At 36.1% G+C, this 20015-nt stretch overlaps 1 protein-coding gene across 1 annotated transcript in view; it reads right to left on the reverse strand.

Annotated features, from left to right (window-relative positions):
- Positions 1 to 20015, reverse strand: part of ARMC3 (armadillo repeat containing 3) — a gene marked incomplete at its 3' end in the record, with an annotated part of 33646 nt that overhangs the window by 7792 nt on the left and 5839 nt on the right. Inside the window, exons 3-9 of the mRNA XM_009072256.1 lie at positions 18267 to 18392; positions 17107 to 17175; positions 16618 to 16793; positions 15090 to 15284; positions 14105 to 14288; positions 8735 to 8887; positions 8505 to 8610 (exon numbers count right to left, since the gene is read on the reverse strand). Coding sequence (XP_009070504.1) covers positions 8505 to 8610; positions 8735 to 8887; positions 14105 to 14288; positions 15090 to 15284; positions 16618 to 16793; positions 17107 to 17175; positions 18267 to 18392 — 1009 coding nt within the window. The remainder of the gene's footprint in view (positions 1 to 8504; positions 8611 to 8734; positions 8888 to 14104; positions 14289 to 15089; positions 15285 to 16617; positions 16794 to 17106; positions 17176 to 18266; positions 18393 to 20015) is intronic.

The following is a 20015-nucleotide window of genomic DNA, read 5'->3' on the forward strand; positions in this document are numbered from 1 at the left end:
GGTTTTTTTAACTTTAGTTTAGTTTTGAACTGTAAGCCCTCTGGGATAAGAAGCACCTCTCTGCTGGCATCACAACGAGCCTAACAGCTCTGGGCTGTGCCCAAGGCTTCGAGCCACAGCAAGAAAGAGAACGGATCACTTAGTGCGTGGGGACTGGTCCAGTTAGGTTCTCCTCCTGAAGAGAAGGTCCAGCCAAATGGAGAAAGCAACTAACAGTGTTCTAAGAGCTGACAGAAACCACTGGGACTGCTCCCCAAACCCTTAACCTAAGTCACCTCCTGTGGAGGGCAGACAGAGCAAGAGCAGTGGTGCAGCTTCCCACCAGTGTTTGCTCTGGATTGTGCTTCATTTACACTAGTGAGATTGACACTTCATAAAAATGGTAAAGTATGTTTGGTTTTGCTCCTTCTACCACAACTGAACATGAATTGGTTTATATTAAATTATATTTTTATTCACTTCTGTGCTGCTTACTCCCCCGATCTGGCTGAGGATTTAACACAATTTCTGCTCAGAAAAAAACCCTCAAATTTTTCCTCCTCACAAAAGGCATTGGACTCCTTATGGACTTCATTTTTCAAATGTATTTGCAACTGCATGTTTAATTTCGGTGCAAAATTACTGTGATTGTGTGTGAGGTGCTTAGCTAGCCATTTATGCCTGTGCATATCTCATTTTCATACATAATTGCATGTAAATTATGCATAAGAATTATGCATCTAATTACACACACATTTTTAAAAATCAACTCTATCTGTGTTGAATCGCATGACTTCTTCTACACACAAGGCATTTTTGATCCAGCTCTTATGCAATTTCTGACTGAGAAAGAATATCATAACCAGAAGTTTGTCAAAACCTCAAGAAATAGCTTCCTTTTTATCCTGTAAATGGATTAGTATTCTTCATTTGCCTTGTTATGCCATCAGAACAATCACATCCAATAAATGTCTTCTGCATTTACCAAAAATGTCACTTTGTAATCTAATTATTTTCAAAAGCAATTGACTGTTGTATGTAGTCACTTGTATTTTATTTAAAGACTAATATTACTTCTGTTTTCTTCACTATACCAGGGAAATTAATGTCAATAGGTTTATTCCAAGTAAGGGAATTTAGTACAAGAGACTCTGATTTAAAATTTGGAGCTGCCTTTTGCTGTAATAAAAATATTGATAATATCAACAAGCCATATTAATTTTTCATTTCAGGCACTGAACCTTCTATTCCTGTTTTCTAATGACAAGTAGATTGTTAAAACATCAACAAACCTAAAACTCAATAAACCTCACGGTCTGGAAGCAATAAAACCTTAAACTGTCTCGGTTAGCAGAGACTGTAATATCTGACTCTCATTTAGTTGTTCACAGAGATCTTCTAATGTCATTGAACTCATCAAAATTACATAAGATCTCAGTTCTAAAACTGCAGTATACCTAATTTAAAATATTACAGGGGCATTGGTAATGAACTATCTGTTCATGATATCTGAGCCTTTCAATTATAATACTGTTTGCAATCTTTGTTAAGAATTTCTGATACTTCCACTTTTATGTGGAAGGCTTGAAATTCAGCAGTGCAATCCTTTTTGCCCTTGAAAGATCCAATGTATGTTCAGCCAGGATAAGCTCATGAAAAAGACATTACCCCACTCTGTCTTTTTTCTGATGCAAGAAGTAGTACGTGCAAAAATCTGTAACTCAGCACAAATATTAAGAGTCCAGAATCCACATTGTTGCAAAAGCAAAATAACATGCAGGTGTTGCCAGAGCAGACTGCACGGAGGGTTAAGGGAAGGAAAGAAGAAGCCAAATCAGGGTCTTCACAACAACTCCTCTGAGCACAGGGAGTGAGGACATGGTGGTTCTTCATCTTTGGAAGCACCAGCTGAGGAAAGACAAAAAAGCTGTGCCAAGTCAGTCTCTACATGCAGTACTTTGGACTGTGAAACTTGACCCCATCTTTCACTTCTGGAGAACTCTTTTCTGGACAACTGTGGACTTCTCTCAAGTGGCAGCAGTCTGTTTTGCCTTGCTAAAAGCTCAAGCTCTTATGATTTAGAGTGGAGAAATTTTCTCTCTTAAAACTACATCTCTAAGAAAGTACAGTGTACTACTATGTCAACATAAAATTACTGAGGTTGCAAGTCAAAACGCTTTTCAAAGCTTATTTTTAGCCCCTTGTGTATATGACAATCCAAGCAGACAACATGTCACAGTCAGTGCATGGGTTAAATTCACAGCAGGGCAGAATTAAGTTTGTGTTGTCAGCCATAACTCTGCAATTCCCTTTTAGATACTTAAGATAAACAATTTCATGCTATATGAAAGTAAGTTAAAAGATACCCTTAATTTACATTTAATTTAGAAACATGTTACATGAAAGTAAGTTAAAAGATACACTTAATTTACATTTAATTTAGAAACATGCTACAAAGAAAATGTGAATGCAGAAGCACCAATGCATCTGTCTGAAATTTACTCAAATGTCAAATAAGCCCTGCCACTTTTAATTCATAAAAAGCATAATTTATCTTAGTGCATATCACTGAGTGTCTTTGCAGGGATACATACTCAAGAGAAATCATTGTCCTTGTGCCACTACATAAAACAAAGGTTTCTCTCCCAGGTTTCTCCATCCAGGAAGAAAAAGGTTTCACCTGATCTCACAGAAATCTACCATGGGAAGTCAGAGGTGACAACACACGTGGTCTGAGTGCAATTCCTGCCTTCCACAGCTAAGATAAACACTGATCATACAGCAAGGCCTGGAAGGTAGGGGAGTACAAACAGCCCAAAAGATTTCCCTATATCTACAAGGAGTAGAATTTCTATATAATTATCATTATCCCAATTTAGAAGTGTTCTGGTTTCTGTCTGAAACTATATAGGGTTATCATTACCCCAATTTCTGGTTTCTGTCTGAAACTATATAGGATATACTTAGGTTCCCATGCACTTTAGGATGTGGTGACATGAGATTTGTGTAACACAATCTAGAGATGAATGGTCTATATTGGCCTTTATCTTCAATATAACTCCTGTTAGGCAAAAGAACAAAAAAAAACCCCAAACAAACAAAACCCAGGAAAATGTATAACAATTATTATTTTTTTTGTGAAAGAAGAGCTGTACTGGGAACAAAATGCAGTTACAGTGTCTGAGTCTACAGAGGGACTTCTTCATGCAGCCAGACCTTCACAAATCTAAGAGAAAAATACACCAGCTGGCTGTATGAAACATCTTTCACCTGCCAGCAGGGAATGATTTAGGGTACTGTCCATGAGCTGTGCATCATTCATCTGATGTGATGTTAAAGTCTTAATGGGAACCCATGAATGACATTTCAGCATTAAGACTTCATTCAGTTTTTCTGCCAAGGGAGAAATTTACCATAAAACATTCTGCAGTTTTCAATGGAAGTCAATATGTACCTTGTAAGGAAAAGCTTTTGAGGTCTTGGGTAATGATTGTTGTCTTTTTTTTAGAAAGTACTGCCCCCACTATGGATATACAGCAAGAGAAAGGAAAAAAAGGAATCAATTCATGGCATGAGATAACTGTTTGTATTTTACAGAGCAGAGAAGAGAGGGTGTTATTGTAAAAAACCAACCCAGCACAAAGCACAAAACCCCCCAAAATCTCTTTACCTTGCAGTTCATTAGCTCAAAAATAGAATTCTGTCACTAGGGGTCAGTATTAAAACATATTACATCGACACAATTACCGCCAGTGGCATTCTATTGTTGATTCCTCCTTCAGAAAAACAAACTTAGGTTATAAAGAAAAACTAGCAAACCATAAAAAGAGACAAAACCTACAGTGGATTATCACCTATTTGTGTTATTAAATGTAGCTCTCATGCTAGAAATTTGGGTTCCTGTTCTTATAAATTAACACATATATTCATACAAATGTATTCTATTATGTAATATTGAGGCTTCAATATTTATGTGAATTAGGTTCCACCTACAGTCTTGAAATAGAAAAGATATTATTAAGTTTTCCATTTTCTAACAGGGAAGATTACTACCTAGTGACATTACTACCAAATGGTAGTAATCAGTGCTGCCTAATAATAACAACAAAATCTGGAATGTAAGAAAACTGGACGTCTTTAAGTTAATTCCTTGACAACGATACCTGTCTTATAGACAATAAAAATGTGTTGAGGGTACTGAAAATCTCCACTTATAAAGGTGAGCGACTCTCATTACAGGTGAGCATTATCCACGTGGAACAGACTGAGGATGTATTATGAGTTATTACATCAGTGTATGAATTTCAGTTTGGAATAGATACAACATCCACTGAAGTCAAGGAAACAATTCACTTTCTCCTTGCTGGGCATTGTCCATAACCAGTGAGTTCCCAACCTATTTCCCATCCCAGCCTACTCCCAAACCTTGACAATACTGATACATTTGAGAAAGCAGAAATTCAGATGACACAATAATGACTGTAACTGCCTATATGGACATAATTTCTTCGACTGTAAAGAGGTCCACTGATTCCTGTGAAGAATTTAAGAATTAGAAAATTAAATAACATAAAGCTTGCTGACTTGCTAATTTTTGGGATGATACTTCACTATCTTGAATCCAGATAGCATACAGAAAAATGTCACATGACACCAATTATAAACCCCAGGAGAAAAATTCTGCCATATCCTAAGTCTGACATGTACCACTTCCTTCAGCCCTTGGTACAAAAGAAGAAAAAACATCCCATTCTGTCTTCCCCCAGACAAAACTCTAACTGAATGCTATAAATTTTTACACTTTAAATAAACCATTTAGGACAAATATTATTAAGGATGTTAATTAGTTTTCAGGTCCAGTACAAAGTTCTAAATTCCAGAGCATATGTTTTTATTTAGTGGCAAATCCATTAGGTGCCCAGAATTCAGACATGGCCAGATTTATAAAGGCAGAGATTGGAAATGGCATTTGTGCTACACCAATACCAAAGAAAAGAGCTGGTCAAATTAATGTCTGACTAACTAGTATACTTGGTATCTTATTTCTACTTGCTACAGCCAATTAATATCACATTAATAGTTAACACCATTAGCTTATTCGAAATACATGAAAAGCAAGAAGAATTGATTATACTTTAAATAATGGGGAAATACAGGCAGAGGCCAAAGAAAGCCATTTGCTCCAGGGTGAGGTGTGTGGCACCTTATTTTCCTGCCCAATAGATGACGCTGCTGATTCTTTGTTCGCATGCAATTGTTCGATTTGTGCATCACGAAGGGACACACTGCCCAGTGCTTGGCCACAGCAAACCCAGAAACGTTCCACAGATTCTGTAAATGGCACTTTGCTGACCAAATAACTGTATACAGTTTTCAGTAAAGCAAGCTAGTGTTCTGAATTTGAAAAAAATGTGATGCGCAAATTGATGCAAATCCCCAGCTGAACATCATTCTTTTTTCCAGAAGCAAAACACAGAAACTAATTCTGATGTTTGTCTGGAGGATGTCTTTGGAGCTATACACACATAGTAACATAACATGTTAGAAGAAGTGTATGGGATTTTAGACTGCAGTATACTTTGCAATTTTCTCTTTATTTGGCTTAATTATGAACAAGTTTACAAAGAATTTACCACCGATACAGAGCAGCATTAAAACTCCACCTTATGATAAAATTCTGTAAACTATTGAGGCATTTGACCACTGAAGTTTGCTCTATGTGCTACTGAAGCATGACACAACATCAGCTCTGCAGCAAAAACTTAGATGCTGAAATATTTTAGAAGTCATGCATAGTAACTGTGATGTGTTCTGGTAGAGATTGTATTGAAAACCCATGTTTTCTGCTAAACCCAAAACCTCAAACCACTTGTACGGGACTCATGTTCTCTTCTGCTCTAGATCTTTGGTTAAAATACTATGGGGGGCCAGATTAATCAATTAATTTATTTATTTTTGCCAAATCATGGTTGCTTGGGGACTTGTGTGAAATGACAAGCTGGTCTCTGTCCCCGTCGTCGTGAACAGGTGTTCTAATTACCAAACCTCCACCATATTTGACACCTTTATTAGCTGTCTCAGTTGAGAAACAAAGGATTGATTGGGTTGGGGTATAGAACTAGCCTTTCACTGCTGTGGGGAAGCACCTAAAGGTCAAGGTTAATATACATTAGTGGGGGGTAGTATTGCCCATTCCTTATGCTGTTCTTGTGTAATTAATCAATGGAAGACTTTATCTTTATGACCTAGCAATTGTGGGAGACTTAATTACACACAATTTGGTTTAAATTGTATTTTTTCCATATTATATGAAAAGCAGGCAACACTTCTTGAGCAAATATTCCTAACAAGAACAAATCTCTAGCAAAACCAGCAGTGTTTTGTCCTCTGTTTATATTCTGTTTTACTGGACAAAATGAAAGGGCAAGGAACACTCCCTTCAATGAATATATTACATACAAAACTGATCATCAAATTTGGCAGAACACAGGCATATGAGTTCAACAAGACTGAATTTTTGACTGGCCAGTAAAAAGTAAAAGCATTTACAGTAAATAGCCTTTCCCATTACTGTATCCATTTTTTTCTTGCTACATAAGGTCTACCTGCTACTACTACCCTTACGATTTAATATCCTCGGAGTGTTTATAACAAGAATCTAATATGTAACCAATAAAAGGGCACTGGTCTCATTAGTCTTATTTGGGACCAGAATATTGTCAACATAATTACACAGAAAAGCCACATTATTATAAAAGTGTATCAGCATCTTTATTATATATACACTTATTTTCAGTGGTTTACAAGACATACACACAAAACATTTTAGAATGAAATATGATTATGATAACTCAATCTGGAATGAATTTTCTCAAAACTATTTTTTTTCCTATTATGCGAATGTAAAATAAACATGGGTCAAATAGTCAGTCAGTGAGCTGGAACTATACCAATTTGTAACAGCTAAGGGTTCTACTCTATATATTCATTTACAGATCCTAGTCACACTGGACCCTTCTATGACTTATTAATGGTTTTGATTTAGAAATGAAGCTTTGAAGTAATTATACAGTCACATGGCATTCATCCAATATACATATTTAATGTAAATTATTGCTTCCTGATTTTCACAGAAGACCTGTGATTAGATTATCTGGTGCTTCCATATTGTACTTGGAGCTGGATTGCAAAGAGAGAGAAGTATATGTAAGCCACCTTTACAATTTCCTGACTCTGCCCAGCAAGAAACAAATACGGAGTTCATTATAATGCAGAGGAACAGAGACAGCTATTTCCCTGCCTGAGGTCTCAGAGAATTGTTCCAGCAGTTGAACTAAACAATGCCCTGACTATCTCCTTGGCAAAAGAAATGGAATGAGTTGGCATAAGCTGCTATACCAACTCAAAACTCTCCAGACATTCCCTTTTCACAATGTGAAACCTCAGAGGGCTGCACTACAAAAACCAGCTGTAGTGGAGCTGAAAGTTTGACCCCCTAGACTCCAGCACTGTGCTCATTTTATGTATGACTCCCACTGACACCGACTGAAGAATCCAGCACATGAGGAGAGCAGAATATCAGACAAAAGAAAAATCTACTATGTGAATCTGAGAACATGGTATTATTCTCTTGTGTCAAATTATGGCTCCATCTGGTAACATTAAGTGAATACTGGTGACTATTAAAGCTGAATCAATAAATTGGAACAAATAATTTATTTTGTGAGCTATTTTACTTTTTCACTTCAAAGAATGCCTGTGAATTGATTACAACTTCCTTAAGTACATTCCGGGAAACTTTTAAGGAATTTTATTTTATGGTTTTGTAAGTTACATGTGATTGCTCATATATGTCAGACTGCTCTGTTTCTTTTCCCTGAGCAGAACTTTTAATAGTGTTGGGATAACAGAACTCTGCAACTGACAGAAGAATTTAGTTGATACAATTGTTTTGGAACATATAGTCAGATAACCATTCTTTGTTAGTTAATTTGGATACTGAAGTTACACTTCTTTTCTTTTAGAGAATGCACTATAAGCAATGCAAAAAAAAAAAAAAACAAAAAGAAAAAGACAATGCAAATATTCAGAAGATCTGAGTTTTACCTCCCCTCAAACACTGGATTTAGATCAGTCAAAATAGTTGCATGAACCAACAAATTTTAAACTATCTTAATGATTTTGGATTTACAAAAATATTCCACATCAAATGCTTTAGATCACGAGGCATATTTTGCTCATATGTTCTCTTCAAAACATGATTCATATCTCTGCTTTTATTACATCTGCTTCATACCTTTCCTTGATGAAGCAAATGTTAGTAGAGAGAGCACAACTCTTGTAACACTGATGAGAACCAACCTATTCCAGAGGACTCCTAAGCACCAAAAAGTGCCTTATAGTCAAATTCAAACAGATCTGCCTTGTAGGATAAGGACAAGATGAGGCATTCTTTAAAAATCAAAACATTATCACTTGTGTTCAGATTAATGTTTCAAATAATAATTTAATTATTTCAGACTCACCTTGCATTGCTAGGACTGGCTGCTGTCAAATTAGCTAACGCTGTCACTGCAGCTTCTTTTACCTCTTCATTATCACTGCTTAGCAACTGTACTAGCTGGGGAATCCCTTTGAAAGAAATAATTGTATACATGAACCTTTGAATAAACCATGCCAGTCTGCAAAATTATAATATTCTCTTTATAAAAGGAAAAGCACAAATTCTCAGTTCATCCTTTCCCACCTTCCTTACCCTGGCGTCCAAGTGCACGTTTGCTAGCTACCTCCTCACACATGGCAGAAATTGCTTGGGAAGCAGCAACTTTAACTTCATCATTGTCAGCTTCCAAAAGGTTTAGGAGACACTTCTCAACCTCTTCCTCATTTAAGATTTTGCGGGTTTCAACTTTAAAGGAGAAATAACAATAGCATTAATCAGCATTTCTTTTCCAAATCAGTGAAAGGACATGAATTTAATTTCATAGAGTTGTTGGAAATACTTTAGTAACAGAAGCACCAGCCATTAAGAAATGTGCACAAAGGACCTGATCCAAAACCCATTATAGAATATCCTGACTTGGAAGGGACCCACAAGGATCATTCAAGTCCAACTCCTGGATTAGACTTCAGTGAACTCTGAATCAAGCCCAAATGATGACTATTAAATGCAGCTTTAAACGTACATAGCCCAAGAGAATGCTAAGTTTGTTCTCTGTAAGACTTTAAAACTGCAGAATGCACACAGGCTTGATGGAAACAGCTTTTCAGTTCAACAGATCACACTTACTCAGGATCATGCTTAACTTTAGCTCATGCTAACAAAGCCCAAATGTGTAAAATGGAAAAACATACTAGTAAATGTAGAACTGAACTTGGGGAAGTACCAGTTAACATACTACAACAGCCAAAAAAAGGTAAGGGGTGTTACAAAGGAAAATGTACATTCTGTACAGCTTGTAGGTCTTCATTAATGCACAGCTTGCAGAGAATTCCAATTTCTGCAGCACAGCCTGGTGACACAGGGTCCAATGCTGGCCTACACTGCAGAGACCAGCAGCAGCTGAGTGATGTTCCCTTCCTCTACACAAGTAGGAACATGCAGCATCTACACAGTATCTCCAGACAGCTGCATGTAGATACTAATAATCTAAGAAACTCCCTCATCTCAAAGTGGATGAGATCAGAAATGCAAGTGCTTGTTGGAAAGAGCCTCAAGTGAAACTTTCTCACCCAGAAAGGCACTGGATAGCACAGAAGCTCTACAGTGATGAGGGTCAATAAACATTTAACCATATGCCTAATTTAAAGCAGATTAATTACAGCCTGGAAGCTATAGCTACATAGTAGAATTTTTGAATGTATTAAAGAAATTCAGGACCTGAAAAGTCAGTGGGACTTCAACACATTTAGAAATTTTACCAGTGCTTACTACAGCTCTTAAGGGATCATTCCCTTGTTTGGACTGTTGTCCAATGAAAAAAAATTAAAAGAAATAGCTTCTTTTACATAAATATGAACCTGCAGTGAATAAAGGCAAACAAACAGAAGCCCACAAAGTCAATGAAAAGAAAGTTTGATTGAAAATCTAGTTACTCAAATAGATGAGAAGGCTACAGTCGCTTTCTCCTCTCTAGCTCAATATAAGACATTTTTAAAGTCATCAGATACACAAATGAAATTACAAAACAAAGATGCAACAAATAAAACGGAGACAATTTTAAGTGTCAACAGAACCTTGGCCACAACCTTGATGCCTATCAGCCAGCTCTCAAGAGAAGGCCTTAATTGGGATTACAGACCATTCTGACAAGTTATCTAGTATTGCTGCTGGCCTGTTGCTTGCCAAATAATGATCTCAAGAGGTTCTTCGTGCCTTGGTGTCTTGGGGTTTGCACAGCAAGTTACTTATTACAATACAGATTTTCTTAAAAATTATTCTTGCCCTTTTAAAGACAGCTATGATGATGGGTGCTTCATTTTAAAGATAATGTATGCCTGTATATAATAATAATAATACCATGAATAATTAATTTGAATGAGTGAAAACAGTGATTTAAAATATTTTAAACAGAAAAAGTGTTTTTCAACAATGTGGAAAAACAGATCTTGAATTTGAACTTATGGTAAGGAACATGCACATATATTTAGCTAGTTAGACAGATGAAAATTATTAGCATTTAAAGATCCAGGTGCCAATTTTGTTTAAGGGAGGAACATTTTCTGCTGATCCTCTCTCTGCCTGTATGAGTTGTTTCCTTTGTTTCCTTTACTACAGAAAAGAATGCACAATTGAAAAGCATCCTCTGTACTGAAGTACTTCTCATGTCAGTGCCAACACCATTTTTACAGTGATGAATGTCTTCACCCCTAAGTAATTTGAATACATTGATTTAACATGAAGGAAAATACTCAAATACACACAACTAAGAGTTTGGAGTACTAGCAATTCTGTCTGTTTTTTCATGCATTGGCTGCATTGTGAGACAAACTATTTCCCCTTCTTACCCCAAAATCACAATCAAAGTTCTACTGATTACATATTCAGGTCACTGTCACCACCTTATGGAATTACTTACACCAATTTCAAATGAAAAAAAGTTAATGTTAAATAGCATCATGACCTCTCACTGATCTTGAGTTGAGATAACCCAGGTAAATGAAAACCTGTATTAGGAAATGCATGTGTTAATTGGGCTGCAGAGCACATCTAGTGGCTCCTCTTGAAAGGATTTGCATTGAGAGACACATAAAGAACAGGGACAGCTTCAAACCAGAAGTTAGGCAGAGTGAGGCCAAACTAAAGTGACTGTGATCATCACTTTCTCCATACACACCCCATAGCATTATGTTGTTTACTGGTGTGTCTGGCATTGTCAGGAGAAAGTCAGGCCCTCCTTAATCAACAGTCCAGATTATCCACTCACAGATATTCAATAATTTATAGCATTAAATTATATTTTGCACTCTGAAATGACTGCATTATTTGCTAGGCAAGGAGGGAATCACTGTATAATTCACCACTATAATTCTGAGCATACAATATAAAACCATCAATAAATTACTATATTAAATTCAAAAGTATGTTACAGAACAAACCAAATTTTCAGGGGCAAAAGTATAATGATTATGTATAGAAATATGATCAATTTTAATGTACTTAAACAGAGCAGCATCCTAAAGATGCTATTTAAAATTGAATATCATGTTTGTACCATGTAATTTATTCTGATATTGAGAATAGCTCTTAAGGGATAAATCTTGTCTTATAACATCAACACCAAGTTACAGGAGTCCCTTTCCAAAGGGCTGAAAGAGACATAGAACAAAACTGTTTGTTGTGATCACATCTATCAGGGAAAATAAAAAACCCCAAAACTAAATTCCATCTGTCAACAGTAATAATTTCAAAACCAGACACTGCTGTATACTCAGCTGCTAGGATTAAAAAACCACCTACATACATGTTCTGTCATAGCAGAAGGAAGTTTTTCATTTCAATGAAAAGCAGTGGGATTTTTTTTCTTAAGAATGCAGAAAATGTTGGTAAATTGCAACCACAATTATCAAACCTGAGGATTCTGGGCTACTATGAGGCTATTGCAAATTTAATGAAAATGTCACTAAACAACTTAGACCTGTGTTGTATTATATTGGGTTCACATCAAGGCAAGTACTAGTATAGTATACATTAGTGTTGCAGTTTGGATAGGCTGTTTAGTATTTTTACAATCAAAATCCAATGAAACAAGAACTGCAAATATTTCTGTTTTCTTTTTGCACTTGGGCTATTTCCTATAATGGCCCTAAAGCCACTTTTCTTCCACTGGAAGGCTGAGTTTACACCAGTAGCTCTATGTATCTAAAAAATTCAAAGCTTCTGAGGGCAATGTTGAGCAGCAAGTCCACTGGACATTCACTGCACCAGTATGAGTTTCCCTTTGTCTAACTGGTTGTCACCAAGATTCTACAGCTTGGAAGCAAATATTTTAAATCTTCTTTTGATCTATTTTCCCAGCTTGCTGCATCCATACCAGCTGTCACAGGCCACAGAAGAGAGCAAACCTTTCTAATGAAACCACATTGACTCCATTTGTAAAGAAGCATGACAAGAAGATGCATCTTCAGTGACGGTAACATCCCATGATATAAGATCATAGGCAGTAGTGTAATATATTATGTGTAGTTCTTGCCACTGTGCTTTAAAAATGTGTTCAGACATGCTTCTACTAACAGCTGCTAAAATATTGGGCCACAAAAGCTGAAAAATGTGTGAAAGAGGAAAAGAAGGCTATGCTTATTTGAAAATAAATATGAAAAAGGAGTAAGATACAGTAGAAAGCAGTAGGAGCAAATATAAATCTGCTTAGCATACAACTTACAAGCCTGTCACAGGACTATAAAAATGATACTGACAGTCCTAAGTAGCATAATAAAATAACAATACAGGAAAATACATGACAAAAATACTGGCATAAGAAGGTCCCTTCCTATCTTTGATACCTGTACATTAATGAAAACAATTTTCAGTGACTTCCAATAGATGACAAAAGCATACAGGAGCCCACAGAATACTAGGAAAGGCAGATTCCACTATTTTTGTGCATCATTTGCAATGCAAAAAATTACAAATATTCAGGATGTCAAACTAAGCAAGGTGAGAAAAGAATTGGAAGGATAACATGAGGAGGGAAGTAAGGAGGTCTGAAATTTGGCAGGAAGGAGATCCTGTTTTAGCCATGTATTAAAAAACATATTTGTAAAATATATATAAATTAAAGCCACAAGGTGATGCAAATACGAACGAAATACTTAAGCTCCACTGTCATAGTTACTGTCATAAAATTCCCTTGACAGAATTGAAATTTTCTATAGAGAGAAGAATGTTATTAGTTACATTGTGTTATGTAGCACAACACTGCTTGGCATATGTTGCAACTCAGAAGCCAAAGTGTGGAAGGAATTTCAAAACGAAGCTTTATTTAAAGAGCATCCTTGTGGGCAAAAATGATGAGCATGTTCTGCCTAATTCAGAATTCCTTCATGAATGGAAGAAAAATATAAAAAAAGAACTATAGGATGAATAATTATGAAAAGATTACAATGGAACTATTTAACTCCCCTGGGAATATCAATCTGCAAGCCATTTGAAAGGTTTTCTTTCATGCCCCTGTTAAAGGAATTTGTATTTGAAATTGCCTGACATTTAGATGAGCAGTTGAATGAAAAAAGAAGTCAGCCTGTGATGAAGTCTTAACTGATAGTGGTGAGAAAGTGCCAGCAAAGGTGGCTTAATGGTAGCTACCTGGCATCACTAAACAAAAGACAAAGATCATGTTTTCAGAGCTCCATTTGCCCTTGATCATTGAGGACAGCATTTTTCAAGACTATATTACATTTAAAAACAAGCAGAGGCAAAATCTTAACATTTTCATCTAGATATAAATATATATAGCCTAGCATCCAATTGCTCTTCTGCTTGGTGAGACTCATTACTGTAATTCATTCTTGCCAGTATTTTCCTCTCCACAACTACTACCCTCAGCCAGGTATGACAGACACATTCTGGATGTAAATTTCCTTCATAAACCAATTCATGCCCATGGATTATTGAAAAGTCACATACAGTTATAAGCTGCTTTGGTAATTGCCTTTGCTGCATTCTTCTGAATATCAGGAGCAGTAGAGACTCCTAAAAATGCAAGCAGCTTTTTAAGCATTCCTGTCTGCTGAATCAGTTGCAGGGTGTGCACATCTTCAAGACAATTTCCCAACACAGCAAGAGCTTCCACATGTAGAATGCTGTATTCCTAATAAATAAAAAACACCAAACAAATAACCTTCAAATCAGGATTAAAATATCTTTGGCTTTTAAGTTTGTAGGATAATTGTTGTCAGTTTCTTTTAGACAGTTTATTCATACTGCAAAGTCCATCTTTTCATACTTGTATTTTATGTACAGTTTATTTGATGATGCCTTAGGATGCAACACAGTTTATCAAAACCAGTAAAGGCTCCAAAAGTTTCCCATTTACATCAAGGTGGGTTAGGCAGGTACTCAGAATGGATCTGTCATCTTAAAATTTCAAAACCTTCACAAATTTCTCTATGCATTTTACTTCCCATGGTGACACCTGAACTCTAGAAGCACTGGACTCAGTCTTATAATAACATAATGACAATTCCAAGATAGGAAATTATTTTTAAGGCCATTGACATGAAAGTAAATTAAGGAAAAAACCGATCAGTATTCAGACTAGGAACCAGCACCAGAGTTCAGTGTATAATAAAAAAATGCCAAGAAAACATTGTATAAAAAGTTATATGGTGAAGTTTTCTGATATTTACAACAGTTTGAGAAATGGACAATAAATGCAAAACAGCATTACGAAGAGCAATAAAGCAATAAACCAAATATAAATATTTTGGTGAATCCCTTTGCTTCCTTTCCTAGTGAGCTAGGTATCCCAGCTTATCCTATTGCAATCATAGTTAACTCCAAGGAATTCTTTCTTCATATATCACTCTTCCATAACGTGAGTAATATTTCTCATTAGTCATACAAACATTAGCAGCAAGAACAGAAAACTTTAAAGGCGAGTAAACCATACATTGGTTTCCAGTATCTTCATAATGGAATCTAATCCTTTCTTTTCTCCCAGTATTATCCTGGTTTCTCTGTCTTTGCTAATTACTTCCAAGGTTTTAAGGGCTAAGGACTGAATAACTGGGTATTCAGATTTCAGGAGCTCCAGCAAGGGTGGAATTACATTCAGTGCACGAACTGCAGCACGGTTTTGAAAATCCTGTAGTAAAACATTCAACAAAGAATGTTAGTGATAGGGAATATAACAATACATCAATTCCTGACTTTACAGAAAGAACACCAAAAATCTGATTTCAGACATAAAAAAATAAGTCAATACTCCAGAGCTTCCAGTTCTGAAGATTTCTTTCTTTTGAGCTAAAATCAAACTGAATATAATCAAGCCCCATGAACCTTAAATTCTAGGGGATTTTTTTCACATGACTGAAGTACACAGTACAGAATCTAGTCCTGTCTAAGAAAGCCTATTTATTCTTGGTTTTGCCATGTCTGGATCAACACAGATCTTTCTTTAAGAAAGTTTTTTAAATTTCATTTCATCATTTTTATTTACCTCAGTGGGGGAAAATAGTTTTTGCACTTTACTGTGTTATATCCTTTTATTTTTGTGTTTTAGCAGTTCTAAACCACCAATTTAAATTTTCAACTTTAAACAGTGTATGTGCAGCTTAATAAAAAGACAGTAGTTGATGATATTAAAATAGGAAATAAATAAATAAATTACAATTTGCTTTTAAATAGCTTATTGCATATGTGCAGCATGCAATTATCCTTATCAATATAAGCAAGCGCCAGGTGCAGTTATCCAGATATACCCTGCAACAAAGACAGTGAGATAGTAAAAAAGGAGAAAGAGTAAAATGTGATTCTGAATAGACATGCTCTGATGCCCCAAAAGAGATAGAGTTATAAACTGAATTCATTACTGAATTGATTCGCTTAAGCCACGGAAGAGAACTGCCACACAAATGCACCATTCTTTTGCTAAGCAGCATATGGATGACATTAGTGCAGAGTGTGAAAGTAGCCAATAACAAATCTATTCCTCCCAGTATGGAAAGTAGCTGTTGACAGCATTCACCTAGTGTTAAAAAGATGTTCAAAATTGTGCTATGGACTTGCTGGTCAAAACAAGACACAATGCAAATGGTTGTTCTTTAATTGCGAGGATTATTCCAACCTTTTGTATAGACAGATTATAACCCTCATTACCAAGATTAACATTTTCCAACTGAGAAAACAAATTACTATTTAATTTTAAAAAATCTGAGTCTCATTCTGATTTTACTTATATTGCTGTACAGCACAGATAATTGTGTTAAGTTCAAGAGAATTAGAGTGAAATCAGAAATATTCATAACTAATTTAACAATCAAGGACTTGGGTGTAATGTTTCAAACACACTGATGAACACTAGGGAGTAAAGGAAACAAGTATTTTAAAATTATTGACCCCATAGAGGATGACAGGGGTGAGGGGGAAGTGCTTATCTGCCTCTGGAATTTGAAACAACAAACAACAGCAAACTTTACCTGTACCAGAAGGTAGATACACTCAACTGAATTCTTCTGAACATCAGGATCAGGGCTATCTAGCAGTCTGATAAGTGGTTCTAATCCACCTTGCTCAAATATTTTTACTTTAGTAGTGTATTCAACAGCCATATGTGCTAGACAGAGAGTAGCAAATTCATGGATAACTACATCTTCTGCGGGGAAAAAAAAAAAAAGAAACATTTTGATCAAGTTTTATTCAGCACAGAATACGTTCACTAATCCAATTGTTTAATATATTATTTGAGGTCAGTAAATAATAGCTGTTAATCATACCTGATGTCTCCACAAACATGTTGCTCCATCTGTACAACAAAAAACACTACTCACCGAGTAACATGACTACTCCTATGAAAGCATTTACAGAGCATAAGCTACAGGGAAGATTTTATTAAATTGTCTGATCAAATGGCAATCATAAGTTATTTCTGCTGCATTTTTGGCCAGCCAATGAATATTGCAAGGTACCTTCTGGTGCCAGCTGTGGTATCAGGGAACTCGTGACATCCAGTTCCCTCAGTAACTTCTTGACATCACCTACAATGAAACAAATACAAATATGAAGTATTTCGTTTGGCAGTCTTGGCTGACTAAAGAAACAGAATCTCCTTCAAGAAAAATGTACTTGTGGTTACTCCCTGAGTGACAGAAAGATCTGACTGGGAATGACACACAACTGTTATACTAAGATTATAATGGGCCCAGAAAAATATAGAAGATACTGTCAAATGCCAGATGACATTCTATGACATTTGATATATATGAAGTTCCTCAATACTTCATTGAAACTTTATTCAAAATACTTGCATCTAGCAGGTTCACATATAAATACTGCACGGTTTTAGTTGCCAAAGAAGTCATACCCTGATAGTTCTTTGTGGTTAAAATTATCAGACTAAAAGCAGTCCTTCTGTCATTTAGTTTTCGAGCCACCACTTTGCAATTTTATGCTAACACCAGCCCACACTGCAAATGGAAAACATGAAGGTACCCATTCTTATTAAAATCACAGTAAAGACTTTCAGAATGCATTTTTATTGTTGTCAATGGCAAACTAGCTAAACCACAACCACTGGATTGAAAAATCAAACAACATCTGGGACAGACTTCACACGATCTTACAGGGCTGTGTGGCTATTATCAACACATTAAAGTGTTGAAATGTAAGAAAAAAGGTATGAGTTTAATTTACATTTAATAAAAAGCCAATTAAGACAGGAATATAAATGGAAGACCTTTTTTCATTTAAATCCATGTTTCTGCAGCAGCACTGACTATATGCTAATGCTGAGTTGAGAGCAAGGTAAAGAGGATAAAGTCCAGTGCAGCATGGAAAACAGGCAGCAGTGCTTGAGTGGTTGAGATACCACCATGGAAGACAATGGGTAGAACATCCACCAAAATAAGTCCTGATTAATTACCTTAATTAGACATAGGTCTATAGAGCCCTGTAAGAATAACAGCCACGGAAACTCAACCTTACATCACTTACTCTTTTATCTTCAGTGGAGTTCATTCTAGCTAATTGGTCCCTTTATTCTGGGCCAATAATACAGGATTTTTTCACATGGGCACCTCTTGCTTTGATGACCACACATTGAAAAGTATTAAAAAATGGAGACTCTTACTATTAGAAGCCATGATGCCAAATACCGTGATGGCATTTCTGCGTACAATTGGATCTTCATGTGTGATGAGTTTATACAAATGTTCCACTGCTCCAAGACCAAGAAGTGTCACTTTGTTTTCATCACCTGAAGAGTAATTGGGTTAAAAAGCCCAAGAAAAATGCAACAACATCACCATTTTAATGCAACAAAATAAAACAGCTACCAACCTTTTATTGGACTATAGAATCAAAGAACAAAGAGCTGACAGGACCTTGGGAGATCTCTAATCTATCCCCCAAATAAATATGTGTCAAATGGTTTCAACAATTAATAGTACCTAAGATCAGCAAAGGATGTTGCTGATAATTGGACACTCGACTCCTTTGTTGGAGACTGCAGTGGTAGGACACCTTTTCTACTTACTAAAGTATAAGTGAATTATATCATTAAGAACCTCATTTTATTTTCTTATTTTCTTGCCTCCCAATTTTACTTTCCTCAAAAATAACAGTTAATTAATTCTGTGGATCTGCACATACCCCCAACAGAAGCAACTCCCAGAACTGTGATCATTAAATCATATCAGCACCTGCGAATGGAGCTCTCTGTAGCTGAATAGGTGCTGGACATGCAGAGAACAGAGGCATTTTGTGTGATTACAGTCTTTGGTTCTTGCTCACTCAAAACACACCCACAGCTCAAGAATCAAAATCCCAAACCTACTCCTATTCTCAGTTCCCACAACAGCTTTACAATTCATTTTCTAATGAACTATGCCTGTCCTTTCTGGCTACAAGTGAGGAATGTGAGAAGAAACTGGAGAACTATACTCATTCTCAGGCCAAAACATGATTAAAATAGAAGTCTTTATTGAGGGATGGGACTTAATTTACTAGCAACACTCAAAAAAAATAGATTAACTGCAAATAATTAACTTCTCTTGTGCCACACTGCAATGTTACAGTCTAGTCTTCTGGAAGATTGCAGGAATACCTACAGTAATGATTTAAAAGAATCCTTTTAATTCCATTTAGAAGAAACAGAACAAAATAAACATCAGTCCTCTTCAAGTGTGATGTATTTCACTGTGGACAGCAGGGAAGGAGCCAGCAATAGTTTATGGTTCATACCTGTCTCCAGCAGTCCATGTTCTCTCTTCACATATTCAAAACATGATTTCATGCCCTCAGCCAAGTCTACCACATTGAGCTGAACCTAAACACCTTTCAGAACCCACTGAGCCCTAGCCAACTGTCAAAGCCTTCAGATCCTTTCACAACTTCTGCAGTGTTGGTAATTGCCATTAGTATAACAGCACAGAAAAACATAATTATGAAAGAAAACATAAATTCCATGGAAATTAAAATTAAACCAGATTAATTAGAGCAAGAATACTACCAGTGTATACCAATTTGAGTGACTGGCATGGAATGAGTAGGAGACAACTTAGGAAATTCTGTGCTACACAATTTTGGACCTTTGTTATGCAGTTGTTTGTTTCCTGGGTATCTGCAGCATGCTGCTAAGCTATAGATTACACAGGGACTTTTGGAGACTTGTTAGATTCCCAACACATACAGAAATAAGGTTGATAAAGGAGGCTGAGCAGTCTCCAATAAATCATCTGTCACAGAAATACTGAGACAACAACTTCACGTAAAAACAACAGAAACAAAAGCTAAAAAGTTATTTTAATTGAAAACTGAACCTTGAAATAACTACACTGGTCCAGAAGTTTCAAACTGTAACATAAAAAAGAGAACTCTT

Source organism: Acanthisitta chloris, unplaced genomic scaffold, assembly GCF_000695815.1.
Source record: "Acanthisitta chloris isolate BGI_N310 unplaced genomic scaffold, ASM69581v1 scaffold17133, whole genome shotgun sequence".
NCBI classification, from domain to species: Eukaryota; Metazoa; Chordata; class Aves; order Passeriformes; family Acanthisittidae; genus Acanthisitta; species Acanthisitta chloris.